This window comes from Rhinatrema bivittatum, chromosome 8 (assembly GCF_901001135.1).
Source record: "Rhinatrema bivittatum chromosome 8, aRhiBiv1.1, whole genome shotgun sequence".
In the NCBI taxonomy this organism is placed as follows: domain Eukaryota; kingdom Metazoa; phylum Chordata; class Amphibia; order Gymnophiona; family Rhinatrematidae; genus Rhinatrema; species Rhinatrema bivittatum.
The window spans coordinates 27,146,858-27,174,798 of record NC_042622.1 but is presented as its reverse complement, the minus strand read 5'-3'; the positions used below and the strand labels follow the sequence as shown (position 1 = coordinate 27,174,798).

Here is a 27,941-nt window from a genome sequence, read left to right as displayed (position 1 = left end):
TGTTATAGCCTTTAAGGCTAGTAATCTGGTCAGTGTAGCTTCCACTGCCACCCTTCTCTTGGAAGGGTTGTGACAGGGAGATTCCACAAAATTGTCGGGAGGGAGGTGGTGGAAATCTAGGTAATATCCCTCTCGAATGATGGATAGGACCCACTTGTCTGAAGTTATCTCGACCCATCTTTGGTAGAATAGGGCCAGTCTGCCCCCTATGGCTTCTTCCTTTGGATGGGTTGGCTGATTTTCATTGTGGGGTGTGGCTGGGGCCTGGGCCAGAGTTGGCTCCCCTTTTATTGTGCTTGTTTCAAAAGGACTGGCTCCAGCCTGCGGGGCGAGCCGCTTGATATGAGCTTCTACATGGGTTGAAGCGCTGTGATTCTCTGCCCCTGGAGGTCCGGGGGAAGGATCATTGGTTTCTCTTATTCCTGTCCTCTGGTAGCCGCGGCAGTGGGGACTCGCCCCACTTGTTGGCTAGTTTCTCTAGTTCGCTTCCGAACAGGAGTGTTCCCTTGAAAGGCATCCTTGTGAGTCTCGTTTTGGAGGATGTGTCGGCTGACCAGTCTTGGAGCCAGATTTGTCTTCTGGCCACCACGGCGGATGAGACTCCTCTAGCTGTTGTGCGTACCAGATCCGAAGCAGCGTCCATGAGGAATGATACAGCTGGTTCCAGGGCTTCCCCAGGAGTGTTGTTCCTGGTCTGTGCTAAGCAGGCGCGTGTCACCATGGCACAGCAGCCGCGATCTGTAAAGACATAGCAGAGACGTCAAAGGACTGTTTGAGGATAGATTCATCTGTTTTGAGCATCCTTGAGTGCTGTTCCTCCCTCCTTCGGGATAGTAGTGCATTTCGAGACCATGCAGACCATGGCATCCACTTTCGGACATGCCATAGATCTTTGGCGGCGGGGTCCAGAGGGTACATGGCTGCCAGAGTCTGGCCCCCTTTGAACGTGGTTTCTGGGGCATCCCATTCCAGGTCAATTAGTTGCTGGACAGCTTGTAATAGTGGGAAATGGCGGGAGGTCTGACGAAGTCCCTCCAAAAGTGGGTTCATCTTAGGTTTCCCCGAGGCACTTGTGCCCGGGATAGCAAGCTCTTTTAAGCTGTGTGTGACCAGATCTGGAAGCTCGTCCATGGTGAAGAAGCGTCTCATGGTTCGGTGGGGCTCTGTCCCCGGAGGGAGTTCCCCTTCCTCCAGGGGTTCTGAATCCTCATCCGAGTTGTCCATGTCCCCGAAGGTGGGGCTTCTGGGCAGTGGGATCACTTCCCTAGGCATAGAGGGTCCCGGCATGTTGAGGTCCTCTGGTGGAGCATGTGGCTGCATTATGGGAGGCCCCGGTTGCACGTGGACAAAGGTATGCAGATCTTTGAAGAATTCCATCCAGGAGATAGAAGCTGGGTCTAGACTAGGGGGCACCGTGTCCCTGGGGAGCCCCGCTGTGTGATGCTAGGTCCGGCACCGGCTGGGGAGGGCCATGAGTTGGGTCCCCTAGGGCCTCTTCACACGGTATACACGGGGCTGTGGCCTCTTCATGCTGTGCAGCTCTAATGTGGCATGCTGGGCAAAGGCCCTGAGCTTTGAGCTTATTTTCAGGTGGAGCCATGGCTTGTGCGCATACAATACAGTTGTGCGCTCCGGTGTGCGTAGGTCGGTGCACGCGCTGTTGTGCACATGGGTCAAAGTTATGCGCTCGGCACAATGAGCGCGTGGCTATGCATTTCGCTTGTGTGCCCGGTACTTTTGCGCACGGATCAAAATGGTGATGGCAACCATGCAGACAATATGGCGACCATCTCGGAGGGTCTCCACGTGAGAGGACCCTCTGATCTGACTGGGAGCTGGCCCTGCTAGGCCAGATCAACCCGGTGGCACTGGTCCCGGCTGGTGATCTGTGCGTCTCCTTGAGCTTCGGAGAGCAGAGACTTTTAAATAGATTTCTACCTTACCTTGCCCCGGGCGTTCGCCGGTTGCAGGGGGAGATGGAAAATACCTTCACCACCACCGCGCTCGAAGTTGCACCCGCTGCCTCTCAGCCTCACCCGATGTCAGGGGCTAGGTCCCCACCGAGGGTCGGCCGCTGGGCCGAGGCTTACCTCAGAGGGATCGTGGAAATCACCTCGGGAATTCTGAACTGGGGGGAGGGACCCAATGGGTGTCACCGCAGGAGAGCGGGGCTCGTCTGTAAAGGTAAGATTTCTTATTTTGGTCTTCTTTGGTAAAATTACTCTAACACTGTGCGAGTGTGCTTAGAGTCCCTAACTGCTATGGAGACGGAAAATACTGAAGAGCTGCACTTCCTGCAGGGGTATATGTACTAGGGCTGACGTCAGATTGAAATCTGATCAGTCTCCAACTGCTATCAGGAGTACACTATACCCACTGGTCCCGAGTCCATCTGCTACACGCTAGGAAATAGTCCTTGGTAGCTCAAGAGTTCAGCCAAATACAATCTAAGGCTGGATTTTAAAACCCAACGCATGTAAATCCCAGCCCCGCGCATAAACCACAGGATGCGAGTAAGTGCCGGGGCCCAGAGGCGCAGGTACAGCGGCCATTTGCCGGGGAAGCACGCACAAGCTGCTTCTGCTCTGGAGGAACAACTTCAAAAACAAAAACAAAACCAAAAACAACCGAAGGTTAAGAAACATTTAGGGGTTGGGGGTAGGTGGTAGGGAAGTTCCCTCCCAGTCCGCTCCTTAATTGGAGCGAACAGAGGAAGGCAGACAATGAGTTGCAGCGCAAATTTTGCTAAACTGTGCCCCCCCCCTTGCGTGCGCCACCCCCGATTTTATAACATGCGCGCACTATTATATAAAAAAAAATTTGCATGCACATGGACACGTGCGTGCGTATTTATTTTTTAAACCACCCCAGCATGAACAATCAATGTAACCTATGGATAAAGCAAGTTTGTTTCAACTGCTACATCTTGTGTGCTCCAGAGAAACTATGCCTGGAGCAAGTTCTTCCTTATTAGGGTTCACAAACTCGTTAACGGTCCTTTAAAACAGAATCTGGCCAATAAAGTACAGTACGCGCGGCTGAGCACACTGTTTAACTCATGGTTAGATGCGAGCCCACAACCCCTTGTACTATAAAGGGGTTTAGTGTGTCCAACCCTCCCCAATAAGCATTTGCATGTGATGAGTGCTGAGTGCTATTAGCCCTAGATAAAAAAAAAAAGTGCCATGGTCAGGTTAGGAAAAGGGACACTCGAAAAAATTGAGCATCCGCTTTCCTAACCTGACAACCTGGGTGTCTGCTGGGCGTCCATTTGTCCCTAGCGCCTCCTTTTTAGCGCGACCCCTCATTTAAATATTCAATCGTGCGCCCAGGGGAGGTGGCTGGGCGCGTGCTCAAGACTGAGCGCCCACTGTCCGCTTGCCTTTAATATAATCGGCCCGAGTGTGCTTTTTACACTGAATTGGTAAACGAGAATGCTTCAGTCCTGTTCTAGCAATGATTTTCATAGTTAAGCAGGTTTTTTTAAATAAAGATTTAGAGATTAAACAGGTACTTTTTTAAAGCAATGATTAAACCGTTAAATTTGCAATCTATATAAATTTTAAAATGAGTCTACTCGTTTCAATCTGCCGCTCTGGGGTCAAACGTCCCATGGTTTGAGCTGTCGATCCCCAGTAAGGGATTTGGGAGGCTCTCATGCCAGCTCAGCAATTGTGTGCGTTCGCTTGGTGAAAGCCCCCTACCGCGGTAAGACATACTTATTGGTTAAACTTACGAGTGAGAACCCCAAAGTGAAATAAATATTATCCAAAAATACAATTCAAATTTCACCAACATTCCTACAAAACCACTAGCAAGCTATGAAAATGTCAAGAAAACCTATAAATTGCACTCCATTTCCCCCCCCCCCCCGGGAGAGCGGGTAGTCAAGAGTTGTGACGAGATTATACATAGAAGTGGGGACCTGGTCTTGGTTTGATTTTATGTGCATATTTATAAAAAAAATGCAAAACATAAATAAAAATGAGTAAAGACTTTGGATTTAACCAAGATTTTACGAACTGTCCCCTATTCCGAAGGGGAATAACCATCGGTAGCGGATGTTTTCTTTGTTCAGTATCATCGTGGCCGGTCGCAATTCAGAGCGTTTAAGAGTAAGAGTAAGAGGCGAAAGATCAGTGTAGACCTGTATCTCGTGTCCATCCAAAAAATGTTTCCCCTGCTTGCGTGCGGCCAAGTAGATCCGTTCCTTAACTGCGTATTCATGGAAGCACACTGACATCCTTAACCTTATTGGGAACCTTTGGGCCTAGTGCCCGATGAGCTCTCTCTATTTTCACCGCAGGAAGGGGAGTAGCATCCCCAGCATCACTGTCTCTGTGCTTTTGTAATATTTCTGAGCAAAGTTTCACGATAACTTGAATGCAAGTCTGCATATTCAGGGGTATCTGGAATGCCTCTGAATCGAAGGTTCACCCTACGATATCTATTTTCTAGATCTTCTAGTTTCGTGGAAATTTGCTGCAAATCTTGCGATATAATAGCATTTTCTTTTTGGAGCTTACTAAGAGATTCCGTTTGGGCCTCCATTAGCGTTTCATATTCGAAGATGCGACGCCCCATGTCACTGACTTCCTCCCGGAGTTCGCCCACCACCTCACAGATCTCAGCTTTAAAAGCTTGCAAATCCGTGTCTTAATTCCCGGAACCAGACCTTAAACTCACCCCGAGTCGGGGATTTCTGTGTCTGGAGGTGTCGTTAGGCCATCAGCCTCCTCGGGAGTTTGGGATTTGGCCACGTCCGCCATCTTGGAATTTTCGGCGCAGTCGGCTCTGTCTGCTTTTTGATAAGAATTCTGCTGCAAATCGTGCCCTTTCTTCCGACAAGACATGGGACAGTTTTCAGATGCAAGGTAAGGCTGTTGTAGCAAAAAATCGTCACTGGATGGCTATAAGCATTGAAGATTCCCGCCGGATCGGTCAGGAGCTGTGGATTAGGCAGCCACTCGCTCCGCTGACGTCATCAGCCTCTCATGAACTGCCCCCTAACCTCATGATTAGACCATTTACACATTCTTGAACGTCAAGTCATCTAAACTTTTTACTATGAAAGTCACACCTTAAGATTTTCTTGGCATTTTCATAACTTATTGTTTGTAGAAATTGCAGTGAAATTTAAACTTATTTTGTATCCCTACTTTTTAAACGAGGCCAATTAAAAACAAAAACAATCAAAAAAAACCCCCACACAACCAACACAGAGGATTGGGGAACCCCACACACACACTTATCCAGCCAAAGTTAGCTGCATAAGTTGTAGGGGGATGGCGAGCAGGTTAAACGTCCGAACACTCACAAAACGTTCTGCGGCTATACGTAGATAACACTGAAACCTAACCAGATAGGTCTGGACGTCACTAGTTAGGGTTCAAGTTATTGTTGAGGGCCTAGAGGGAGGATTTTCTACCCTACCCACAAATCAATACCTAAGGTCAGCTAAAGGGCCCATCAGGAGAGCCCCCTCACCCACAGCCTATGGCCAAATGCAAAAGTGCCCCCCCCTCACAACATAACACCACGAGCTGAGAAACTGTTAAAATCATTTTGACCCAGCAGTTCTCTCTCACTCCTTTGGGCTTCCAGCTCAGTCAGAACCAGTACAGAGATCCTGGCACCGGGTGTCTACATTCACAGTCACTGCAGCATTAGACCTGGGCTGGGGGCCATGCGCCAGGGCTCCCTACACTCATGGGCCCCCCAATCCAGCCACTAGAGGTACCACACTTCCTGGTCGTACCCTCCCCCACATACAATTAAAGATTATAAACCAGACCAAAAAAAAAAAAAAATGCACTTGGAGCCCATATGGTGGTAACAGAGGTTGAGTGTAGGCTTGGCCCTCAGAAGGCCATGAATAAACTGAATATGACAAACCTGCCATATGAAAACTCAAATAGTAACAACAACACTGAAAATTACACCAATAAACCTCCTACTGGTAAACAGGACAAGCAAGGCTGCTATAGATACCTACACAGAAGCTACATGCTAGCAGACCTCCTCACCTCAGTCACACATGCAGACCACAGACAGGACCTCGAATACTGAATAAAGACAATAAACAGTGTAAATAGAAACATATAGACAAAACTGAAGTGAAAACTGCAACCAGCCAGAATGTATGTAATGCAACAGAAATGTCACCGTTCCTCAAGACAAAAAAAAAAAAGGAAATATAAAATCATAATAGAAAAACCGTACTAATAAAATAAAAATATCATATGAAACTTTTCCCAAATGCCAATAAAATACAAAAACATCAAATAACCAATACATCCCCTACTGACCATACCTGGGAAATTTCAATTTCCAGAAGCCTTGATTGCCATGGATCATCAGTGGAAGGGAAGGGGTTGTTACAAACTCTTGCATGTTCAGTTATACACACAAACCATGGCTGAACAACGATAGTATATAAAATTCAAGCAAACCATGCTGTTTTCTCTTCTGGAAGCACGAGGGGGTGGCAGGAGCAGCAGCCTCCTCCTCCTTCAGCCCTCAGGGCTCACCACTCGTCCTCTTTGTAGCTTCCAAGTGTGCTACTACTGCTTCTGACTGTGGAGAAGGGGGGAATGTAGCACGCCAAGAGGAAACCAGTGCTCCTCACTGTTAGGGTAGTGGGGGTTGGGGGGCGGTGTTTCTTGCAGCCGCAATGGCTCCTCAGTGCCAGGGCAGGGAGAGACAGATACTTCTCACATGTTGGCTCCCATATTGGTCATAGGCTATCTACGGCTCTGCCCCTCACCCAGGATCACCGCTTCTCCTTCAGCAGATGTCTTAAGAGACAAATAATTTAGCTAATTCATTCCCACCCCAGAACGCCTTTTGAATATAGACAACCTAGTGTATTGCTCCTTCATACAAAAAGCATCCAGTGAAGTGATTTCATAAAGGAGCTGGTCGTGCCTGCTACAGGTGTAGTATGGGACTTAAGAATGTGGCCCATTACTCATTACCCCTAACTCCCCTGATTTAACGCAGAGATTTTTACACCATTTTCTCGCAAATTTGAGGGGTGGTGTGGTGTGGAGTTGAAGGGAACAGGCTGCAGTGTGATTCTTTCTACCCGAATGCAGGTCATCCTTAACCAGGGTGTTGTAATTTTTGTTCGGATCTTGAAGTGTACATCCAAGAAAAGGTACTTACAAAGCGCTGTGTGTTGAACGGTCTCAGCTTAGATGCAACAGAATCCATTCTGAAACATATCCTCGTGTTTGAGGAACAGCCAAGGTTAGCAAGTTGGGTCCACGCACATTTGGATGCTATCAGAAGCTCGGGGGACATGGACCTCTGTCCCATAGACTCTGGGTTACATTTTTAGTGGGGAACCTAGCTGGCACTCTACACTCCTACATTTTAGCCCACGCAAATCCAATGTTTGTTTCACACAAGAACAAAAAAATGTATCCAAATACTTTCAATATTGGCTTGAATCATACAAGGCCTGTGTACACCTGCACCATCTGACATGGTGTGGCAGCGGTGCAGCCGCTATGCAGAATTTTTTTGCATCTTTAAAAGAGTGTGCACTTTGCTCCATACCTCTTTATCCTGCAAGTACATGCCTTGCAGAACAAAACAGAAGGTGTGTATTTTTAGCTGGCTGGAAAAAAACCCCAAAATAAAAACCCTAATACACTTTATGTAGTAGAAAGGTTAAATCTGCCCAATGCCCAGTTTTACTAGGATTCCTGACTAAGCTTGTCAAAATTTACCCCTTTAGAATTATAAATAAGGCCCTACTTAAATGCATGGCCCACATTTTCTACAATATTGCGATTTAAGTGTAGAGCTTTACTGATCAGCTTTTCCCCCACAAAATTGTGTCCATCTTGTCCACTACTCAACCACAACTGTTTTGAAGTTCATCCTAAAATGTATTCAAAGGCCTTTAATTACAAAGATGCACAAACTAACAAACCAAACATACACCACAAATGTACAAAAGCAAGTTATTTTATCCCCCAGTGGTGTACATTCTACTGAAAGCAAGGACACAGAAGCATGAAAGACAACGCAATTCAACTCCCATAGCCAGCAAGCTGCAGATCTCAAGAGTGAGGGATACTCAAACTGGTCCTTGCCCCCCCCAGTCAGTCGGGTTTTCAGGATCTCTAATGAATATGCATATTCAGTAGGGATATCCTGAAAGCCCAACTGACTGTGCCAAGGGGCCCCCACCCGAAGGACTGGTTTCAGCACCCCCTGACACAAGTGCACATTGGCTCAAGCAAACCATGCTACTGTTGCGAAGAGATCACTCGTAGAGCCATTATATAGCATGCACCGAATTTAGACTCAGATATTCCATGCAAGCAGCAAGAAATCAAAAAATTTAAGATTGTTTCACGTTAAGGAGGATGAAATAGCACAGTGGCTGCATTAGTCTTCTTGCCTATTCTAGCCCCAGTGTAATAAGTCTGCTGGATTTCAGCACATTTTCTTTATTTGCATACTTTAAAAAAAAGTTACCTTGTTATTTTGTTCGATAGGCATGAAAGCTTCTCTTAAAGGTTAAGAACATCAAGATATACCATCCAGCCCAGCATCCTGCGCCACCAGGTCATACTCAGCAGATCCCAAAGAGAAACTCCAACTCCTTGTCACCCACTCCCAGGGCCTCCTGACTAATGATAGTTTATGGACTTTTCTGCCAGAAACTTGTTCAAACCCCTTTTATACTTGGCCATGAGAGATGCTTTAACCACATCCTCTGGTAACAAATCCCACAGCTCGATTTGTGCGTCAAGTGAAAGATTAACTTGTTACCTGCTAGTTTCATAGAGCATACCCCTAGTCCTGAAAAGGTAAAAGCCATCCCCCATTTATCTGTTCCACCCCACTCATGGTTTTTATAAACCTCTATCGTAACCCCTCTCAGTCTGAGGAGCAGACCTTGCCTTAAATACTAACACCGAGGGAGGAGTTTCAGGAAGGAGCCATGACAATTTCCTGTCATGGCCCCTTTAAATAATTTCTTCAGCAGCGCGTGTGGATCTAACAAACCCGGGGGAGGAGGAGGAGGAGGAGGAGTCTTCCCGGCCTTCAACAGCGGCCAAGGCTGCAGGGAGAACGGTGAGGGAGGCTGCCTGCTCCAGCAGGAGCCTCTGAGAGAGAGCCCGGCGCCGCAGGTGAGCATTTGGTCCCGGCTGTGGACCGCCGCGACCGGCAGTCATGAGTCTGCCCCGGTTGCGGACTGCCGCAAGCGGCAGCCATAACACTATTAGGAAATCTGAACAAGCCAAGCTGCTATAGATCCCTCCACAGAAATTGCACACTAGCATAGCAGAGTTCCTCCCCTCAGTCTCCTATGCAAACTACAGACAGCTGATTAAATACAAATTGAAAAAATCGCAATAAGCCAAACTCTGTATGCAGTGCAACAATAGAAAAACAGAAACATTACCATTCCTCAAAATATATAGATAAAAATCAGTAGGAAAAGCATAATAAAAACTTCAAAGCAGCTGATGAATACCATCAATAATTAAAAAAACAAAACAATTTTCCAAAACACTATTACAAAAACAGCAGACACTTCCAGTTTGTAATTATTTAAAACCCCATTCTCCATGGAAACTTGATTTCCAGATGCCCTTAGAGTGTCGTGGATTAGCAGGGGGAAAAGGTTGTGCACCCCTACCCCCCACACATAAACCTGCTTGCTCTCTCACAGACATGTTCATCCACATTTTTCCTCCCTCTGAACCTTGGAAGTGCAAGCTACAGCAGTACCAGCCCCCTCACTTATAGAACCATGCCTTCAGGTGGGGGGGTCTTACCCCTTCCTGCGACACCATCTGCACTGCTCCTCTGGCTGCGAGGGCAGGTACCGACCCTACTTTGCCCTCATGCTCCTTCCTGCAGCATCCTCCATGCCACTGCTGTGATGGTGAACTTCTTTTTCCAGGCATGCTGTTAATCCCCTTGACAGCAGGGGCATGTCTTTCTCCCCACCCGTACAGGCCGCAGGACACCACTTCCTCTTCTGGAAATGTGTGGTGTGAGAGAGGACATCGCTGCCAACCCCAGAGCCATTGCATGCAAAGCAGCCATCTTCCATCGGCCATGCATACAAAACTATTACTGGGGGTTGGTGGATAGGAAAACCCAGCACGACTGGCAAGTACTCCAACACAGATCCCAAGCTACTAATGCTGGCAACAGGCACTGGCTATTCCCTATTGATAGTTTACGAGCTTGTCTACCAGGAAGTTATCCAAACCTTTTAATCCCAGTTACGCTAACTGCCTTAACCACATCCTCTGGCAACAAATTCCAGAGCTTAACTGTGAATGGAGTGAAAGAGAATTTTCTCCAATTTGTTTTAAAATTTGCTAACTTCATGGAGTGCTCCTTAATCCCTGTATTATCCAAAAGATTAAATAACCATTTCACATTTACCTGTTCAAGTCCTTTCATCATTTTCTAGACCTCTTCTCCACCCCCATCTCTTTTCCAAGCTAAGCAGCCCTAACTTTTTAGGCTTTCCCAATATCGTTCCATCCCCTTTATCATTTTGGTTGACCTTCTCTGTACTTTCTCTGGTGCAACTATATATATATCTTTTTTGAGATGCAGCAACCAGAACTGCACACTATTCAAGGTGCCTAACATGGTTTGATTTTTTAACTGCCACAGCACACTGTTTATACTTTTACTACTAGATAAGTTTGAGGTTATTTTTGGAACATGTCTTGTGTGTCTTGTGCAGGGGGTGCAGTGCTGCATTTGTTCTGTTTAAGCAGCAATGCACTGGTTATCAAAGCCCTGATTTATGATCGCCCCTTTGGTTTCCACTTGTGCACTGCAACAACTGTTTGCTTCAAGTTTTGTTGTCAGGTCTATCACAGCCCCTTACTGGAAAGGTTTTAAGGAGTCGACAGAAACAGAAGCTGCTAGATGTATCTCTGTATAAATCCGTTGATAGCTTTCTGGTATTTCTTCAGCATCTGTTTGGCCAATTGTTTAAGAACCTACTCTATAAGGAATTACAAATTTGATTTTCTGATCCTCAAACACATATGTGGATCATTATCAGTGCACTATAACAGAACCCACCTACATAAAGGCCGTTGCTGAGACAAAGAATTATTCCCCAGGTAAGTGACACACATTTTGGCTTGTGTGCTCACAGACCAACTCAAAAGAGCAGGATGATGTGGCAGCACACCTCCCCAACGGGCCGATACAGTAAAATCGCAGGAGAGCAGGCAAGCGCACAGGCCACACTCCTGTGCGCGCGATACAGTATTTTCATTTATTTAAATTAGGCCCGGCGGTAAAAAGAAGTGCTAGGGACACTAGCGTGTCCTAGTGCCTCTTTTTTGACAGGAGCGGCGGCTGTCAGCGGGTTTGACAGCTGACGCTCAATTTTGCCGGCGTCGGTTCAAGCCCGCTGACAGCCACGGGTTTGGAAACTGGACGCCAGCAAAATTGAGCATCCGGTTTTCAACCCGTGAACCCATTTAAAAATTTTTTTTTTTACTTTTTTAAACTTTTGGGACCTCAGACTTCATAATTGCCATGATATGAAGTCGGAGGGTGTACAGAAAAGCAGTTTTTACTGTTTTTCTGTGCACTTTTCTGGTGCCTGGAGAAATTAGGGCATTTCTGAAAGTAAAATGTGTGGCTTGGCTGCACATTTTACTTACTGAATCGCGCGGGAATACCTAATAGGGCCAGCGAGATGCATTTGCGTGTTGCGGGCGCTATTAGTTTTGGGGGGGTTGGATGAGCGTTTTGGACGCGCTATTACCCCTTACTGAATAAGGGGTGAAGATAGAGCGTTCAAAACGCGCATCCAAATGCCGGCTAACGGGTGCCCAGTAATGGTCTCCCTTCTTGCCTACCCCTAATGATTGCCCTGTCCATACACATCCACTACAAGGTTGAAAATAAAGAGGTTTCTGATTTAGCTTACAGATCTTTAAGGGGGGGGGGGGGAGAATTAGCCTCCCCCCCTCCGAGCTCAGCAGGTAATTTTTGTACTGGCAAAACATTGTCTGCACAAGAGACTTACTCAAATCCCCCTACCCCCCAAAAGGGCTGGAGAGGTCTCTGGAGGTGCAGGGAAATTTTTTTATTAAGTCAGCACCGACTTGGATAAAGTTAGGTGGTCAAGTCTGGTCTTGGTGAAGGCCTGTCCCAAAAGATATCTGGATAACTTTACCCAGGTTAAGTGCCACTAAGTTTATGTGGATATAGTTTGCGCTTGCCGAATATGGTCCCATCTTCCAGTATTGGACACGCACACTTCATAAAGTATTTGGGTCAATTTTAATCCCGTTAAGAATATAGATTTCCGAGAAGACGGCAACGTTCCTGAACTGATAATTGCTTATATTACATGTTATGGCAACAGTGCCCCCTATGTGAAGGCAGTCAAATATGAAAAAGATTAAAAAAAAACGGAATGGGGCGGATTTTAAAAGGGTTACGCGCGTAATCCTTTAAAACCCCTCCTGCGCGCGCCGAGCCTATTTTGCATAGGCCCGGTGACTCGCGCGCATGTTCCGGGGCTTGAAAAAAAGGAGCCTCCAGGCACAGCGGCCATCGGCAACCTACGCCTGCCCAGAGGCAGGCGCAACTTCTAAGTTAAAGGTAAGGGGGGGCGGGGGAAGTCTGTGGGGCTCAGCGCACACAAGGTGCACCCCCTTGCGCGCTCCAACCCCGGATTTTATAACACATGCGTGCGGCTGCACGTGCATGTGTTATAAAATAGGACGTAGATTTTAAAATCTGGCCAATGTGTGTCTTATAAAAATGGTCAGAAATGGAATCAGGCTATCCTTTAGCCGTCCTTAATAAAAAGGGTGAGAGGCATGCCAAGTGCTTGAGCAGTCCTTAATATATAGAGATGCTAACCCAGCCAGTTCTACTTAGCAGAAGTAAAAAAAAATAAATAAAAATATGAAGTCTCCATTGCAGAAGTGCAAGCCACTAAATAAAAGCCAAGCATGACATTAGAAGGAAGGAAGGACGGATGGACGATGTTCCCACACACTTTTTCCCCTAACCAAAAACCTTTGTTTTGCCCCTACATGCACACACAAAACCAAAATTGCACAAGAATTCCTGTACCTCAAAGAGCACTTCCACCACTCACTTAATGCCACAACTAAAAATGTTCCAGACAAAGGACATGCATGGCGTCACTGTTTATTCTCGTTCAAAGGGATTTTTTTTTTTTTTTTAAATATGGTCTTCTTGCACAGAAATCGTTTACTGTGCTCATTAAGGAGGTACTGAGGTGTCTCATTTCAATACCAGAGCATTAAAAACCACAGAAGATTACAACGGCCACCACCTGTGGTGCAGCAGAGTCTTCCTGGTAACAAATATTTGATACTTCCTGTAGAGATTACAATCAGCGAAGAGATGTGTGCTTAGCAGCCATTTAATATCCACACTAGTCATATTAGCTTGGCTTCATCATATTAAAAACAAGAAAAAAAAACACAACCCAAAGTTTCAAGCGATCTGTACCTAATCACAATTCAGCCGGGATTCTCTATTTTTCTCCATCCACCTTTGAAGCCAATAACCCACACTCCCCATGCTGGGTTGCACTCAAGCTCCTCCATGCATCTGCATGTTTTTAAGATACAGTTAAACCTGTTCTCCATCTCCATGCTGCCCTCAGACCATCCGCATGACCGTGCAGGGCAGGGCAGAATATTAGCTACCGAAATGTATGGCCCCTAGACATTCAGCTTCCAAGATTTAATATGTAGCAGAATGAGTTTATGCCTGCTTTTCAGTTTTATCTGGACGACAACTGTTTATGGGTGAGAGTGGGGGGTAGTAGTAAAAATAGTATAAACCAAGAGCAGAAGTGGAAAATTTAGGAAAAAGTCACCCACACATTTTTTTTTTTTTTAGGGTATTGCCTTTTTTGGGCTGGGGTGGGTGGACAAGTTCTTTTGCTTCATCCAGCTCCCAGCCTCCTTTGCTCCCCCTATCCCCGGCTTCAGCCTGTCCTCTTCTGTGCAGGCTTTGGGAGCTCCACCTGGGAGGGCTACAGAGGCAGAGACCCTCCTGAGCAGGTGCCAGGCACCTTGGAATGGTCTCTCCTGGCTAAGGCATCTTATTTCCTCAGCTGAAGCCAATTAAGCTGATTTGGGGGGAAGGGGGGGGGGGTCCAGTCCTTAAGTTATTCTGATAGTATATGTGGAATATAGGGACATTCCCTTTTGACTTTCAAGCAGTTTTGCCCCAATAAGATAAGCACTACATATCATCTTGATCTGGTACTTTAAGGTAACAATCTACTAAAATCTACACCACAGTACATTTCTAAGAGACAAAATCGGGCCGATTCAGTAAAATGCGCAGGAGAGCGGGCGCTCCGAGGCGAGCGCCCGCTCTCCCAACGCTCGTCCAGGCCACTCTCCTGGGCACGCGATTCAGTATGTAAATGAGGGCCCGCGCTAATAAGGAAGCTGTCAGCCGACGCTTAATTTTTTACCGGCGTCAGTTGTGGAACCCGCTGACAGCCACGGGTTCGGAAAACGGACGCCGGCAAAATTGAGCGTCCGTTTTCCAACCTGCGGGCAAATTTTTTTTTAATTATTATTTTTTTATTTTTGGGGCCTCAGACTTAATATAGATATTAAGTCGGAGGGTGTACAGAAAAGCAGCTTTTTCTGCTTTTCTGTACACTTTCCCGGTGCCGGCCGAAATTAACTCCTGCCTTTGAGCAGGCATTAATTTCTGAGAGTAAAATATGCAGCCAAGCCACACATTTTACTTTCTGTATCGAGCGGAACTAATAGGCCCAACAACATGCATTTATTTATTATTTAAATTCTTTTAATATACCGATGCTCCAGACCAGGTCTTATCGTACCGGTTTACAATGGAACTGGGGGAGAACCAATGAACAACTACATAGAAGATAAAAAGATAAAAAAAACATTTACATTTTGAGCGCGCTATGTTTCTGGGGGGGGGAGGAGTTGGACACGCATTTTCCACGCACTATTGCCCCTTTACTGTATAAGGGGTAATAACAGCGCGTGGAAAACGCATGCCCAACGGGGGCTAGCAGTGCGCTCGGCCTGATTGTCTGCAAGTCGTTCTCTTTGGGAAAACCAAAACCATAAATGCTGCAGCTCCAAGTCAACAACAAGTTTGAACCTCGAGGCCTTCCTTCTCCCCAGCTAGGCCAGAGGTTGGGCTACTTGCCCAAGCACACATGGTCATCCTTACTGATCCTAGAACAAAAGCCATGAATCAGAAGAGCTCTCTCCTATCTGCCACACACATACAGTCACTTAACTGAAGAGAATTATAAAGTTGTTTCCCTGTTTTGATCTTTATTACACAAAGGGGCGGATTTTCAGAGCCCTGCTCGCCTAAATCCGCCCAAAACCGGGCGGATTTAGGCTAGCAGGGCCCTGCACGCCGGTAAGCCTATTTTACATAGGCCTACCGGCGCGCGCAGAGCCCCGGGACTCGCGTAAGTCCCGGGGTTTTCGGAGGGGGTGTGTCGGGGGCGTGTCGGGGGCGGGCCCAGGGCGTGGCTACGGCCTCGCCCCCAGATCGCGTCCCGGCGCACTAGCGGCTCGCTGGGATTTACGTCTCCCTCCGGGAGGCGTAAATCCCCCAACAAAGGTAAGGGGGGGGTTTAGACAGGGCAAGGGAGGGGAAGGTGAGGGGAGGGCAAAAGAAAGTTCCCTCCGAGGCCGCTCCGATTTCGGAGCGGCCTCGGAGGGAACGGGGGTAGGCTGCGCGGCTCGGCACACGCCGGCTATACGAAATCGATAGCCTTGCGCGCGCCGATCCCGGAGCAGCTACAAAAGTAAAAAAATGTCCAAGAGGCGTGGTCATTGTTAAAAAATACCATTCTAGAAGCACAGTCCAGATGTATTCCACACATTAAGAAAGGTGGAAAGAAGGCAAAACGATTACCGGCATGGTTAAAAGGGGAGGTGAAAGAAGCTATTTTAGCCAAAAGATCTTCATTCAAAAATTGGAAGAAGGATCCAACTGAAGAAAATAGGATAAAGCATAAACATTGGCAAGTTAAATGTAAGACATTGATAAGACAGGCTAAGAGAGAATTTGAAAAGAAGTTGGCTGTAGAGGCAAAAACTCACAGTAAAAACTTTTTTAAATATATCCGAAGCAGAAAGCCTGTGAGGGAGTCAGTTGGACCGTTAGATGATCGAGGGGTTAAAGGGGCACTTAGAGAAGATAAGGCCATCACGGAAAGATTAAATGATTTCTTTGCTTCGGTGTTTACTGAAGAGGATGTTGGGGAGGTACCCGTAATGGAGAAGGTTTCATGGGTAATGATTCAGATGGACTGAATCAAATCACGGTGAACCTAGAAGATGTGGTAGGCCTGATTGACAAACTGAAGAGTAGTAAATCACCTGGACCGGATGGTATACACCCCAGAGTTCTGAAGGAACTAAAAAATGAAATTTCAGACCTATTAGTAAAAATTTGTAACTTATCATTAAAATCATCCATTGTACCTGAAGACTGGAGGATAGCAAATGTAACCCCAATATTTAAAAAGGGCTCCAGGGGCGATCCGGGAAACTACAGACCGGTTAGCCTGACTTCAGTGCCAGGAAAAATAGTGGAAAGTGTTCTAAATATCAAAATCACAGATCATATAGAAAGACATGGTTTAATGGAACAAAGTCAGCATGGCTTTACCCAGGGCAAGTCTTGCCTCACAAATCTGCTTCACTTTTTTGAAGGAGTTAATAAACATGTGGATAAAGGTGAACCGGTAGATATAGTATACTTGGATTTTCAGAAGGCGTTTGACAAAGTTCCTCATGAGAGGCTTCTAGGAAAAGTAAAAAGTCATGGGATAGGTGGCGATGTCCTTTCGTGGATTGCAAACTGGCTAAAAGACAGGAAACAGAGAGTAGAATTAAATGGGCAATTTTCTCAGTGGAAGGGAGTGGACAGTGGAGTGCCTCAGGGATCTGTATTGGGACCCTTACTGTTCAATATATTTATAAATGATCTGGAAAGAAATACGACGAGTGAGATAATCAAATTTGCAGATGACACAAAATTGTGCAGAGTAGTTAAATCACAAGCAGATTGTGATAAATTGCAGGAAGACCTTGTGAGACTGGAAAATTGGGCATCCAAATGGCAGATGAAATTTAATGTGGATAAGTGCAAGGTGATGCATATAGGGAAAAATAACCCATGCTATAATTACACGATGTTGGGTTCCATATTAGGTGCTACAACCCAAGAAAGAGATCTAGGTGTCATAGTGGATAACACATTGAAATCGTCAGTTCAGTGTGCTGCGGCAGTCAAAAAAGCAAACAGAATGTTGGGAATTATTAGAAAAGGAATGATGAATAAAACGGAAAATGTCATAATGCCTCTGTATCACTCCATGGTGAGACCGCACCTTGAATACTGTGTACAATTCTGGTTGCCGCATCTCAAAAAAGATATAATTGCGATGGAGAAGGTACAGAGAAGGGCTACCAAAATGATAAGGAGAATGGAACAACTCCCCTATGAGGAAAGACTAAAGAGGTTAGGACTTTTCAGCTTGGAGAAGAGACGACTGAGGGGGGATATGATAGAGGTGTTTAAAATCATGAGAGGTCTAGAACGGGTAGATGTGAATCGGTTATTTACTCTTTCGGATAGTAGAAGGACTAGGGGACACTCCATGAAGTTAGCATGGGGCACATTTAAAACTAATCGGAGAAAGTTCTTTTTTACTCAACGCACAATTAAACTCTGGAATTTGTTGCCAGAGGATGTGGTTAGTGCAGTTAGTATAGCTGTGTTTAAAAAAGGATTGGATAAGTTCTTGGAGGAGAAGTCCATTACCTGCTATTAAGTTCACTTAGAGAATAGCCACTGCCATTAGCAATGGTTACATGGAATAGACTTAGTTTTTGGGTACTTGCCAGGTTCTCATGGCCTGGATTGGCCACTGTTGGAAACAGGATGCTGGGCTTGATGGACCCTTGGTCTGACCCAGTATGGCATTTTCTTATGTTCTTATGTTCCGCGCGTATCTACTGAAATCCAGCGTACTTTTGTTTGCGCCTGGAGCGCCAACAAAAGTACGCCTATTCGCGGTTTTTGAAAATCTACCCCAAAGTGTCCCACTGCAAAGTTTAGAGAGGTGGGAGTTTTTCCTACATTGGGTTTATATTTTAAAGGCTTTACAAACACCAACCAAAATAATACTGCATTACCTGACTGTTTTTTTTTGAGAATTTTAGAGCACATTTACATCCAGAACGCTATAAAAATGAAGTACTAGTACACGGGATTCTCACTTAGAGAAACACTGCACTAACGTAAGACAGAAACATAACAGCAGACAAGGGGGGGGGGGGGGGAAGGAAATAAAATTAAAAAAAAAAACCTTAGCGTATGAAGCAGACTTTGAAATTTTTCTCCATCACGAATAGTAAACTGTGGCATGTTTTTACAAGTTCAAAACGGTTATTTAAATCAGTAGTTAATTAGCCGCTGCCATGCAGAAGTTATGCAAAATAGTTCATTAACTTAGCACAAACTACATGGTGACTCCACAATTTTTTTTTAATGTGCAAAAAGCAAAACAACTGCACTCGGTGGCTATGTTCTTTGCAAAAAAAAAAAAAAAATTCACATGCTGTTTTTCTACTGGGCTCATTTGCCTAGGAAGGGAGATATCCCTGTGCATACCTCTAGCACATTAGGCTCAAGGACCATAAGGCCCATTACGTCTGACCAACTGCAAACCTGTTCCATTGCTTTAGGCCCACCTTAATCTGTCTTCACGACTTACTCTAACAGGTGAAAGAATTAAAGATGTTTAAAAAAAACAAAAAAAAAAAACTTTCTTCTCCTACCCAGGCCATTATCACTACAGCTAGAAAAATGAGGCATTAAAAATGAAGCTTTTGTTGGCTGAAGGCATACCTGTTATACCAATTGTAACTGCATAAAGTGATGGAAGTTAAGTTACACAAAAAAAAAAAAGTGTGAAAGAGTGCAAACACTTTCTGGAATTTTTACTGGCCAGCTGAAAATGGTGTCTATTAATTTAGGTGATCACAAGGAAATGAATGTATTTGTTGTGCTCTTGCATCACATACAAGAAAATAAAACACACAACCAAAACAGTGTACCATTGTGATGATATTTCCTACGCATGGAGTTACAATGTTTTTCCTTGTGTTTGAATTTCTAAATTATGTCTCCAAGTGCTGAAAGCCATATATAATAGAGTTTAACAACTGCATCAATCCGTACAAAAATCAAAATGCTGATTTGCAACAAGATAAAACAAAAAAAAACAACCCCTCCAACTATCCCTTTTCATAATTCCAAACCATGAAATAAAGATTAAAAAAATATAAATCGTGTTTTCCCTTTAAAAATGAATAAAAACAGCTTGCACTACCTTCTAAACTTGATGTATTTTGAAACCAAGATTTTTAAAAGCTACAAACAGTTCCTCACCCCCAACACAACAGGACATTGCAGAATCCTAATTTTCAACAAAAACAAAACATGCCTGCCAAAGAGAGCACATACAGCCAACTGCCTCCTCTTCTGTACAGTTTGACAATTTAAAGATTGATATTTATTTTTAGTAAGATCGCAGAAGATGCACTTTTTTTTTAAGCCAGCCATAAATCTCCTGTCAGTGTGCAAAATTACATCTTCCCCTGGGAAAGAATCTGGAGCACCCATGCAAACTGCAGCCGGAGCACCTCCTAAATCCCTGCCCCCTCCCCCCACCCCATGCCTTGCTCTGCCTTCAATAGAAGCCATTATCAGTGACATATATATGTTTAAACAGTCAAGCAAGTTTACCTCTGTGCAAACCCCCTTCTGTATGGCCACATCTTCAGGCAGCGCTGTCCAAATACTGTAACCGTATTTGCTAAGAAGCAGGAATGTCCTGTGGAACAATGGCTCACAAATACACTTCAGTTAACCCCAATAATTCTTCAAAAGACTGAAGGAGTCTCTCTCTCTCTCCATGAGCAGGAAGAAGTAGTCAACAAAAAAAAGAGAAAAATCCTTAAAACTAAAGACCTACTGAAATTTAGAGCACACACACGCAGGTGATCTTTCCAGTCTCAGCTGTGTAATAAGCAGATGAAACCAAGAACCAACTATGTTGAGTGAAAAAAAAAAAACAACCTGCCCCTTGCTTTCACTAAAATAAAAATTTAAAAAAAAACAAAAAACCAAGCAGTACATTTACCATTTGGCTGCTGGGACAGGGGGTGAGGGGAATCCTCCCTGTTCTCTCTCCTACTAAAGATTGATAGCCATCTACAATCTCCCCACCCCCCAAATTTCTGGAATGTTATCTCTCAGCATCACAGTTATCCAATAAGTTAGAAGAATGCAGTCAACCCAGCAGGGGTTTCAGATTCATTCACTACCAAATGGATAAAAAAAAACAAAAACCCACAAAAAAAAAGACACATACAAACAAATACAAACTATTGTGGATCATGTTAACATGCTTTACAATAAAAAGGTTTGTATAATTTTGACAAATCTGAACCATTTCAAAATACCACTAAACTCTGCAAAAGTTGAACTCTGTTCTTTGCTTCATAGTCATTCCAAGACATGTCCAAGATTGGGGAAATTGTGTAAAAAAAAAAAAAACACCCAAAACAAAAACTTTAGGGATTGACATGACAAACACACACCACATTTGGAGAGCTTTAGCAGCCACTCCTAAATAAAGTCAAAAGGAACTGCTCAGCTAATCCACTTGGATATATAGAAAGCAAGATCTACTAATAAATTGTAGCTGACAGGTTTTTATTGAGCTCTCTTAACATTTGCAACTAGCTTGCAGGAAGGGAAGCTCATTCTTGAAGTCCCTGCAGTAGCTGACAACTCCTCAAAAAAAAAAACAAAAAACTTTCCTGATCATACGATGCTAGGGAGTTGGACACAGCCGCAAGGTAAACTAGGTGCAGCTCTACCAGAGCTAGCAACTAGAATGCGCTATTAAAAATAAGAATTACCAAGCCCCCACCAAAGGATAAAAAATAAATTAATGGAATCCCAGCAGTCTTCGGGTCACCCATGAAACCCGACATACAATTGGAATGGAGTGCAGTAATATTCCAGGCAGTGTGTGCAACCTCTGAAGGGAGGGAGCCAATTACACAGCTCTGCTGGAGTGGACCAACAAAAGAATGCATTTGTTTTAAGAGACAAAAAAAAAAAAAAAAATGTAGGAGCAGGTTAATTATTCAAAACCACCATAAAAAACACATTTTGTAAAACCTTACCCTCAACTTAACTCTGATCAGATAATTTTTTTAAAGAGGGTGGGACTATGTTCTGGCATTAACTCTTTGGTGGCCCTAAGACACTGTCAACGCAAAAGTTGCTAAACCACCACAGAAAAATCTTTGCAGATATTGCCAACAGTTACACTGCTGAAGCTCAGAGCACATCTGCCCAGATGCCCCTCCAAAACATGAGCTCCGTAAACTGACTAAGCCCCGTACCCGTTCCCCAGACTGGAACACAACCTAGATGAACTGTTACTGTTTTTGTCCAAAAGATCAGGTTTAAGAATCAAGCAAGAAAAAAAAAAAGTGGTCAGAAATAAAAGCTAGATCAGCAAACAGCAAACCTACCATCCGTCTTTAAAGAAGAGATCTACTACTTGTTAGTATTTTCCCCCACAGTCTTCCACTCTTCTCAAAAGGTTTTTGGATAGGTGTAAATAAAGAGAGCAGTGGCTCATGAACAAGGAACTCGCATGTAGACCTCACAGCACCAAGAACAGCCTTTAAGACAGAGTAAAACCAAAGAAGAAAAAAAAAAAAAAAAAAGGTCTGCTGTCAAGGTCAATTGCACGAAAGCCCCAACTATAGCCTGACATTTACTTTTCCACCCACAGCAGGCAGGAGGTGGTGGTGAAGGTTACAACAGCAACTTTAGTTAAGTCACATGCAAGGAGCCCATCACCTCTAGTATTATGTACAGGAAAGTGACAGGCAAGCAGCGTCACCCACACCGTATTAAATAAAAACACCCAACACACAACCAAAACCTCTCCTGCCAACCCCTCAGCCAGTTGAGTTTTCAGGATACCCACAATGAACATGCAGGACACATCTGCGTACATTGGAGGCCCAATATACGTAATAAATACTTTCAAACAAACAAAACGGTCCTTGGGCATTTCTTACAAACCCAAGGGGCTAAGGGGTCAGCAGGACAGGATTGGGAAGCCCAGATCTAACCCCTACTGCTGAAAGATTCTCCCATCATAAAGATAGGAGTCATAGACTGACAAATCTCCAGCTGCGTAATAAAGACTGGGCCAAACCTAACCAGCCAAAAAGTGGAAGTAGCACATTCACGGTACAAATCAAGAGCTTGCCAAGAGTTTAAACATGGTTTCTGACAGAAGAATAAACCCAAAAAAATATATATAACATTTCCAAAATAGCCCATTTGGAATTCACCGGGGACAGGGCTTTCTCAGTCGTAGGACCTGTTCAGTAGAACACATTACCTGAACCCGTTAGAATCACGGATAACCATAATACATTTTAAAAGTTGTTAAACACATTTATTCAAACAGGCTTATAGTTTGGACTGATAGCCCAGTTAATCAGAAAGCTGGTTAGAAATACGGCCATTGATTACTTTGGACTGGTTGCAGATAGCACGACATTTTGTGTATTTGTTATATTTGTTTATTAGGGGTTGTTTTTATGATGAATGTTTTTATTTGTGATCTGCCTCAAGCCTACTTGTGAAGCAGGGAATATAAAAGTTTTAATAAATGCTAATTCATATGGGACTTCATGGAATAGTTGTTGTTACAACTATTCCATGAAGCCAAGTAAAAATCAGATGGACACTCGGCTAATCTGGAATTGGCTCAGCAGGCCAGGCGAATATTGTTAATTGAATTAGCATCTCATTGTGGCTGTGCCACAGGGGGAAATGAAAGTAACCTTGGAGAGTTAAGCAGAAACAAGCTCTCTCCCTTTTGTGCAGTTTCTAACTTTTATGGTGCAACAGGATATGGATAAGTGAAATAGGTCAGGCCCATCCTGAAGTGCACTACCAAAAACTCATGGAACAAAATGTAAACAAGATGTCAATCAGCATGGCCAGGCTCAGGCTGCTTAATTCCTTACAAATTAGATTCAAAGGATAAAAATAAATTTAAAAATAAATTACATGTATAGGAAGGAGGATCACAAATTGTATTAGAAAGCTGCTTTTTTTTTTTTTAATATTTTGTTTTTCCACTAATTCCAAGGATGTGTCTTTAATAGGACCGGGAGCAGTAATGGAGCTGGGAAAGCAGTAAAGATGCACTGGTTCAAACAGTACTACTGTAGAACCAGCATCATCCAGGTAGTCTGATATTCAGGATATCCACATCCATTCTGAGGATGCAGGAGATGTATTTGAATACAATGAAGGCAGTGCAGGCAACAGCCTGCACATTCATTGTGGTCATCCTAAAACCAGATGACATATGGTAGAGTTCCTCAAGCTGGTCCTGCTTTGCCAGTCTGGTTTTTAGAATAATCTACAATGAATATGCACAAGATCACTTTGCATGCAAATGCGTTGCTTATTGTTTGAATTCAATGTTGTGCCTCCCCTTGAGTACTATGGTGGAAAGGCAGGTTTATATTGTGGATATCCTGGGAAAAAGAATTGGCTAGGGAGTAGATCAGGAGAAATGTGTTAGGAGGCGCTGTTGAGAACCACTGTAGCAGGGAACACCCTTTAAAATTAGCCTAGAGTTGCAAGGTAAAAATTTAACTTTCACATAGTAAAATGTAATACTTTTAAAAGTTGCTCAGTTACATCTAGTCTTTATTGCACAAGCTTCACTAAACAGAGAAATGTACAAAAGCAAAAAATAAATAAATAAATAATGCAAGAAGCTTGCTATTATAAGACATTCCTCTGTGTGGAATCTATAGTCGTACCCTTAGCTGCCATCATGTATGCTTTACTGCCAGCTAAAGTAAATAGCTTAGAAAGACAAATCATAACCAGTCTCACAGCTAAACATTCGTTTCACCACCTCTCAAGGATGTCAGAAAAAAAAAAAAAAAAAAGATTAAAAAATACTGATCTTGATGGTTGTATCTTCTACACACAGTAATGGGCATTTTAACCCCTTTTCTAGAAATGCTAATTTGCAATATGTTGCATTGTGCTCCCCCGGACCACCTGCTGGTTTTTTGATCTGTTAATTGGTCACCGGGTCTGCACTAAAACACCGCATTGTTCTCAGAGGTGGGTCTCACATGGCTCTGGAAATTAGATTTTCAGATGTTTCAGACAAAGGAGAAGCTTGCATACTCAAGGTGTTAATATTTTAATTGTGTTATAGCTGAAAGGAAACTTCTGAATTATTCTGGATAGAAACATGCCCTTATTTCAGTTATTCAGACCCTCTTATTCAGTTTACGACAAAGCCCAAACTGGACAGTTTCTGTAAACCCCATCAGGGACGGAATACAAATGCAGAATTTAAAAAATATGATATATCGTTCAAACAAAAAGTGAATTTACGACAAACCCGAGAGTTTTAAAGCCACCAGGTGCCTGTCTTTCTGTTGATATGCTAGGAAAAAAAAATTTTTTTAAATTAATTTTGCAGAAAAACGGTACTTCACTTACATGTTTGAACTATCAACAACAGCTCCCCTTCAACAAAAACGTGCCCCATCTACGATATTCTACTTCAAACGATCCAGGGGACTGTGCTTAATTAACAGAACACACCAAAAATTAAGAATGAATAAGACTCTCACTACCTACTACCAGCAGCTCACAAACACTCCCTGAAGGCATTTAAAGGGCCGAAGTTTCGCTCCGGATCCAGGCCACGTGCCCCTAGGTGGCGCCCACGTGCAACCAAGTCTTTCCCCCAACAAGCGAGATCTGCCAGAGGCAAAACTACAGTACAGCAGGACAGGATGGGATACCGGCCACATGCACTTACACAAAAAAAATATGCGCCCACAGTAAGAAAAGAGGCAAGCCTACGGGGAGCCCCCAGTTACTTCCATTTTGGAAATTTACTTGAAAGGTTAGTAAATCAAGGTCGTGAGTGCAAGTATCGGGGTTTCAGGCGATTTCTTCAGAAAATGTTCACAAAACAAAAAAAATATATGAGCATGTAAATAAAAATAATAATTTGATAAAGCATGTCACAAAAATAATTAAAAAAAAATTAAGCCCCCACCCCTGACTAATGCCATACAGGGCACCAGCTCTGCAGCTCAGGCAGCGGACAGAGATTTTACAAGTGGAAACATCACCTCCATCCCCCAACTTCACCATATGCACAAAGGAAAACAGTCATGCATTAAACATGGGATTTACTGCCTTCTGGCCAGTTAGTTGTTTCTTGAGTCACCACTAACCGGACCATTAAAAGAAAACTTAGATTTCAGTTTAAAGGGCTGGGGGTGGGGATAGTGGTCCAATTCCCTCCCCCCCCCCCAATACCCTCTTCACTGATCACATATGCAAAGGGAGGGGGGGGGGGTAGATGTTTGTCTATGATCAAAGCCATGTAGACCTAAAAACTTGTGTCATCTCTTCTGATTCTGTATGTGGTGTCCAGAAGGAAGGGAACGCCCCGCTTCCCAACTTTAAAAACGTGGCAGCCTTTTAAACAAAAAAAAAAAAAAAAAAAAAAATTATAATCATCTTGATCTAGAAACCAGTTCTAACCTGAATATCGACAATGCCCCTTCTTTTATCCGAGATTAAGAGACTATAGGGAGAGTCCCGAACTTTTTCTAAATCGCAGCAGGGTCAAAACCTAATTTCTGATTAAAGTTCGGCCACAGGCTTCTCCGGCCTGTCAGGATCGGTCCCCTACACTGCAAAGAGGTGCCACAGGAGACCCAAGGGAACCAGCAAACAAGGGGGGTTAGGTCTAGCTACTGTAATAACCCCTACAGAGATGAGGGACCTCTTCCAGCTCGGGATACCTCCCCACCCCACAGGGATGACAAAGGGAGGGAGGGTTCACCCCCCCCCCCCCATTTTGGCCACGATCAAACATAAGATCCACGGGCGGAGGTTGGACTTTTTAAGAGGCTGAGAACCTGTTCAACATTGGGAGGAGGGGGGAGGGTTAATGCTCTGCCACCCCCGACCCCACCAGGGAAAAGTTTACTTTAGGACTACAGTCATATAAAAAAAAAGATAATATTAAAGTTTTATGAAATCCATTTACATTACAGATTCTCATCACAACCGGCTCATCCAGCAGGTTTGTAATACTTTTTATTGTAATCTAAATCGCAGCCATCAAGCCCAGGTCCACCTGAGGTGCAACACGCTACGCTCCCGTCATTAATTAAATATTATATCAAAGTTGCATGGAGCCGTTTGGGATATTTTAGCCGCATTAGCTCACCGGAGTTTATTTTAGGAAGTCGGAAATCAAAGATGGCTGGAGGTCAGGCTGCAGAGGTCCAGGGCGATTATGATCTCGGGCAGAAATAGGCGGAAAAAAAAAAAAAGTACATGACAAAAAAAAAAATCCAAATTAAACACCCCCCCCCCCGAACCCCCCTCCCACCTAGGGAGGGGGTGTCCAGGGAAGAGAAAAGCTGAGAATGGGGTCTACGTACAGGATTGCTCGGGCAGGAGGTAGCTTAGCGTCCACCTCTTCATAAGACTGTAACCAGCTCCAGAGAAAGCTGGACGCCCGCCCTCCCCCCCATGGAATAGATCAGCGCATCCCCTGCAAAAAAAAAAAAACCAAACCACACACAACACACACTCCCGATGCCCGAGGCAGTAACCCCCCCCCCCCCCCCCCGGCACGATCGGACGCCCGGATCGCTCCCAACTGTCCGAGGATCTTTTGTAATGGAGTTATGGCTGATGGTCAGCAGCCTCAGCACAAGGTCTTGATCTCCTTGTTCCCGGTCAACTTTTTTTTTTTAGCCAGATTTAATCAATACATTTTTTTTCTCGTAAATTAAACCTGCATCATTCAGAAACTAAATTTTCGATTGCAAATTAAAAAAAAAAAGAACCACACACAAACACGCACCCCTTCAAATATCGAATGGTCAGTCGGAGGTCATGATCCCGGGCAAAGTCCAGTGTGCGCAAAAATAAATAAATAAATAAAAAACCAAACTTTACAGCAACAACTACAAAAAAAAAAGAAACCCCTAAAACTTGTGAAAGTTTGGCGATTTCACTGTCCTACAGTAGCCGGGGTTGCTTACCACTTGCATGCAGGAGCGGCTCCTCGGAGTTGATGTGCTGGGGGTTCGCCTGCTTGCGCCTCGACATGGTGCAGGCATCGGCAGCGAAATCGCCGCAATTATTTCCTCCTTCGCAACAAATTCCAAGAGTTGGGAAATTAGCCCCCCCTTGGCTGGAAACGCGCATGTCAGGGTAATTATGATTATCAATAATGCATTGCGATTTATCATGCGTCCCTGACAGCTGATTGGCCTGAGTCCAAGAGCTCACAGATTATTCAAATAGGTTCCATTGATCAGGCAGCGCGCCGGGATTCTGGGGGTTGTAGTTTTGTCCCTCCCTTAAAGGGGGGGAGGGGGGGGGAGCGCTGCCTGGCTGTTGTAACCGGCGCATCCTCATAAGCGAGCATTTTGTGCTCTGTTTGTTTGAACTCTCCTCCCCCTCGGGGAACTTAATAACAGGACACGATCGGAGTGAAAAGAAATCCCACTTTGCTTTCAGCTGCGCTTTATTATTACTTTCATTGCCGAATGCCATTATGAATGCAGATATACATATGATCTCGGGCAGAAATAGGCACACACGCGCACGTTTAAAATATGTCTTTCTTAATTCGTTGAAAGGAGCAAAATCGTACAACAAAAGTCGCACCCTGAGCTAGGGCTTTTTACAAACGACTACATTAGTATCTGTTTTACATG

At 44.4% G+C, this 27,941-nt stretch overlaps 1 protein-coding gene across 1 annotated transcript in view; it reads right to left on the bottom strand.

Moving 5' to 3' along the window:
* Positions 1-27,386, bottom strand: part of SALL4 (spalt like transcription factor 4) — a 42,259-nt gene extending 14,873 nt beyond the window's left edge. Inside the window, exon 1 of the mRNA XM_029614059.1 lies at positions 27,261-27,386. Coding sequence (XP_029469919.1) covers positions 27,261-27,327 — 67 coding nt within the window. The 5' untranslated portion in view covers positions 27,328-27,386. The remainder of the gene's footprint in view (positions 1-27,260) is intronic.
* Positions 27,387-27,941: the final 555 nt, after the last annotated feature.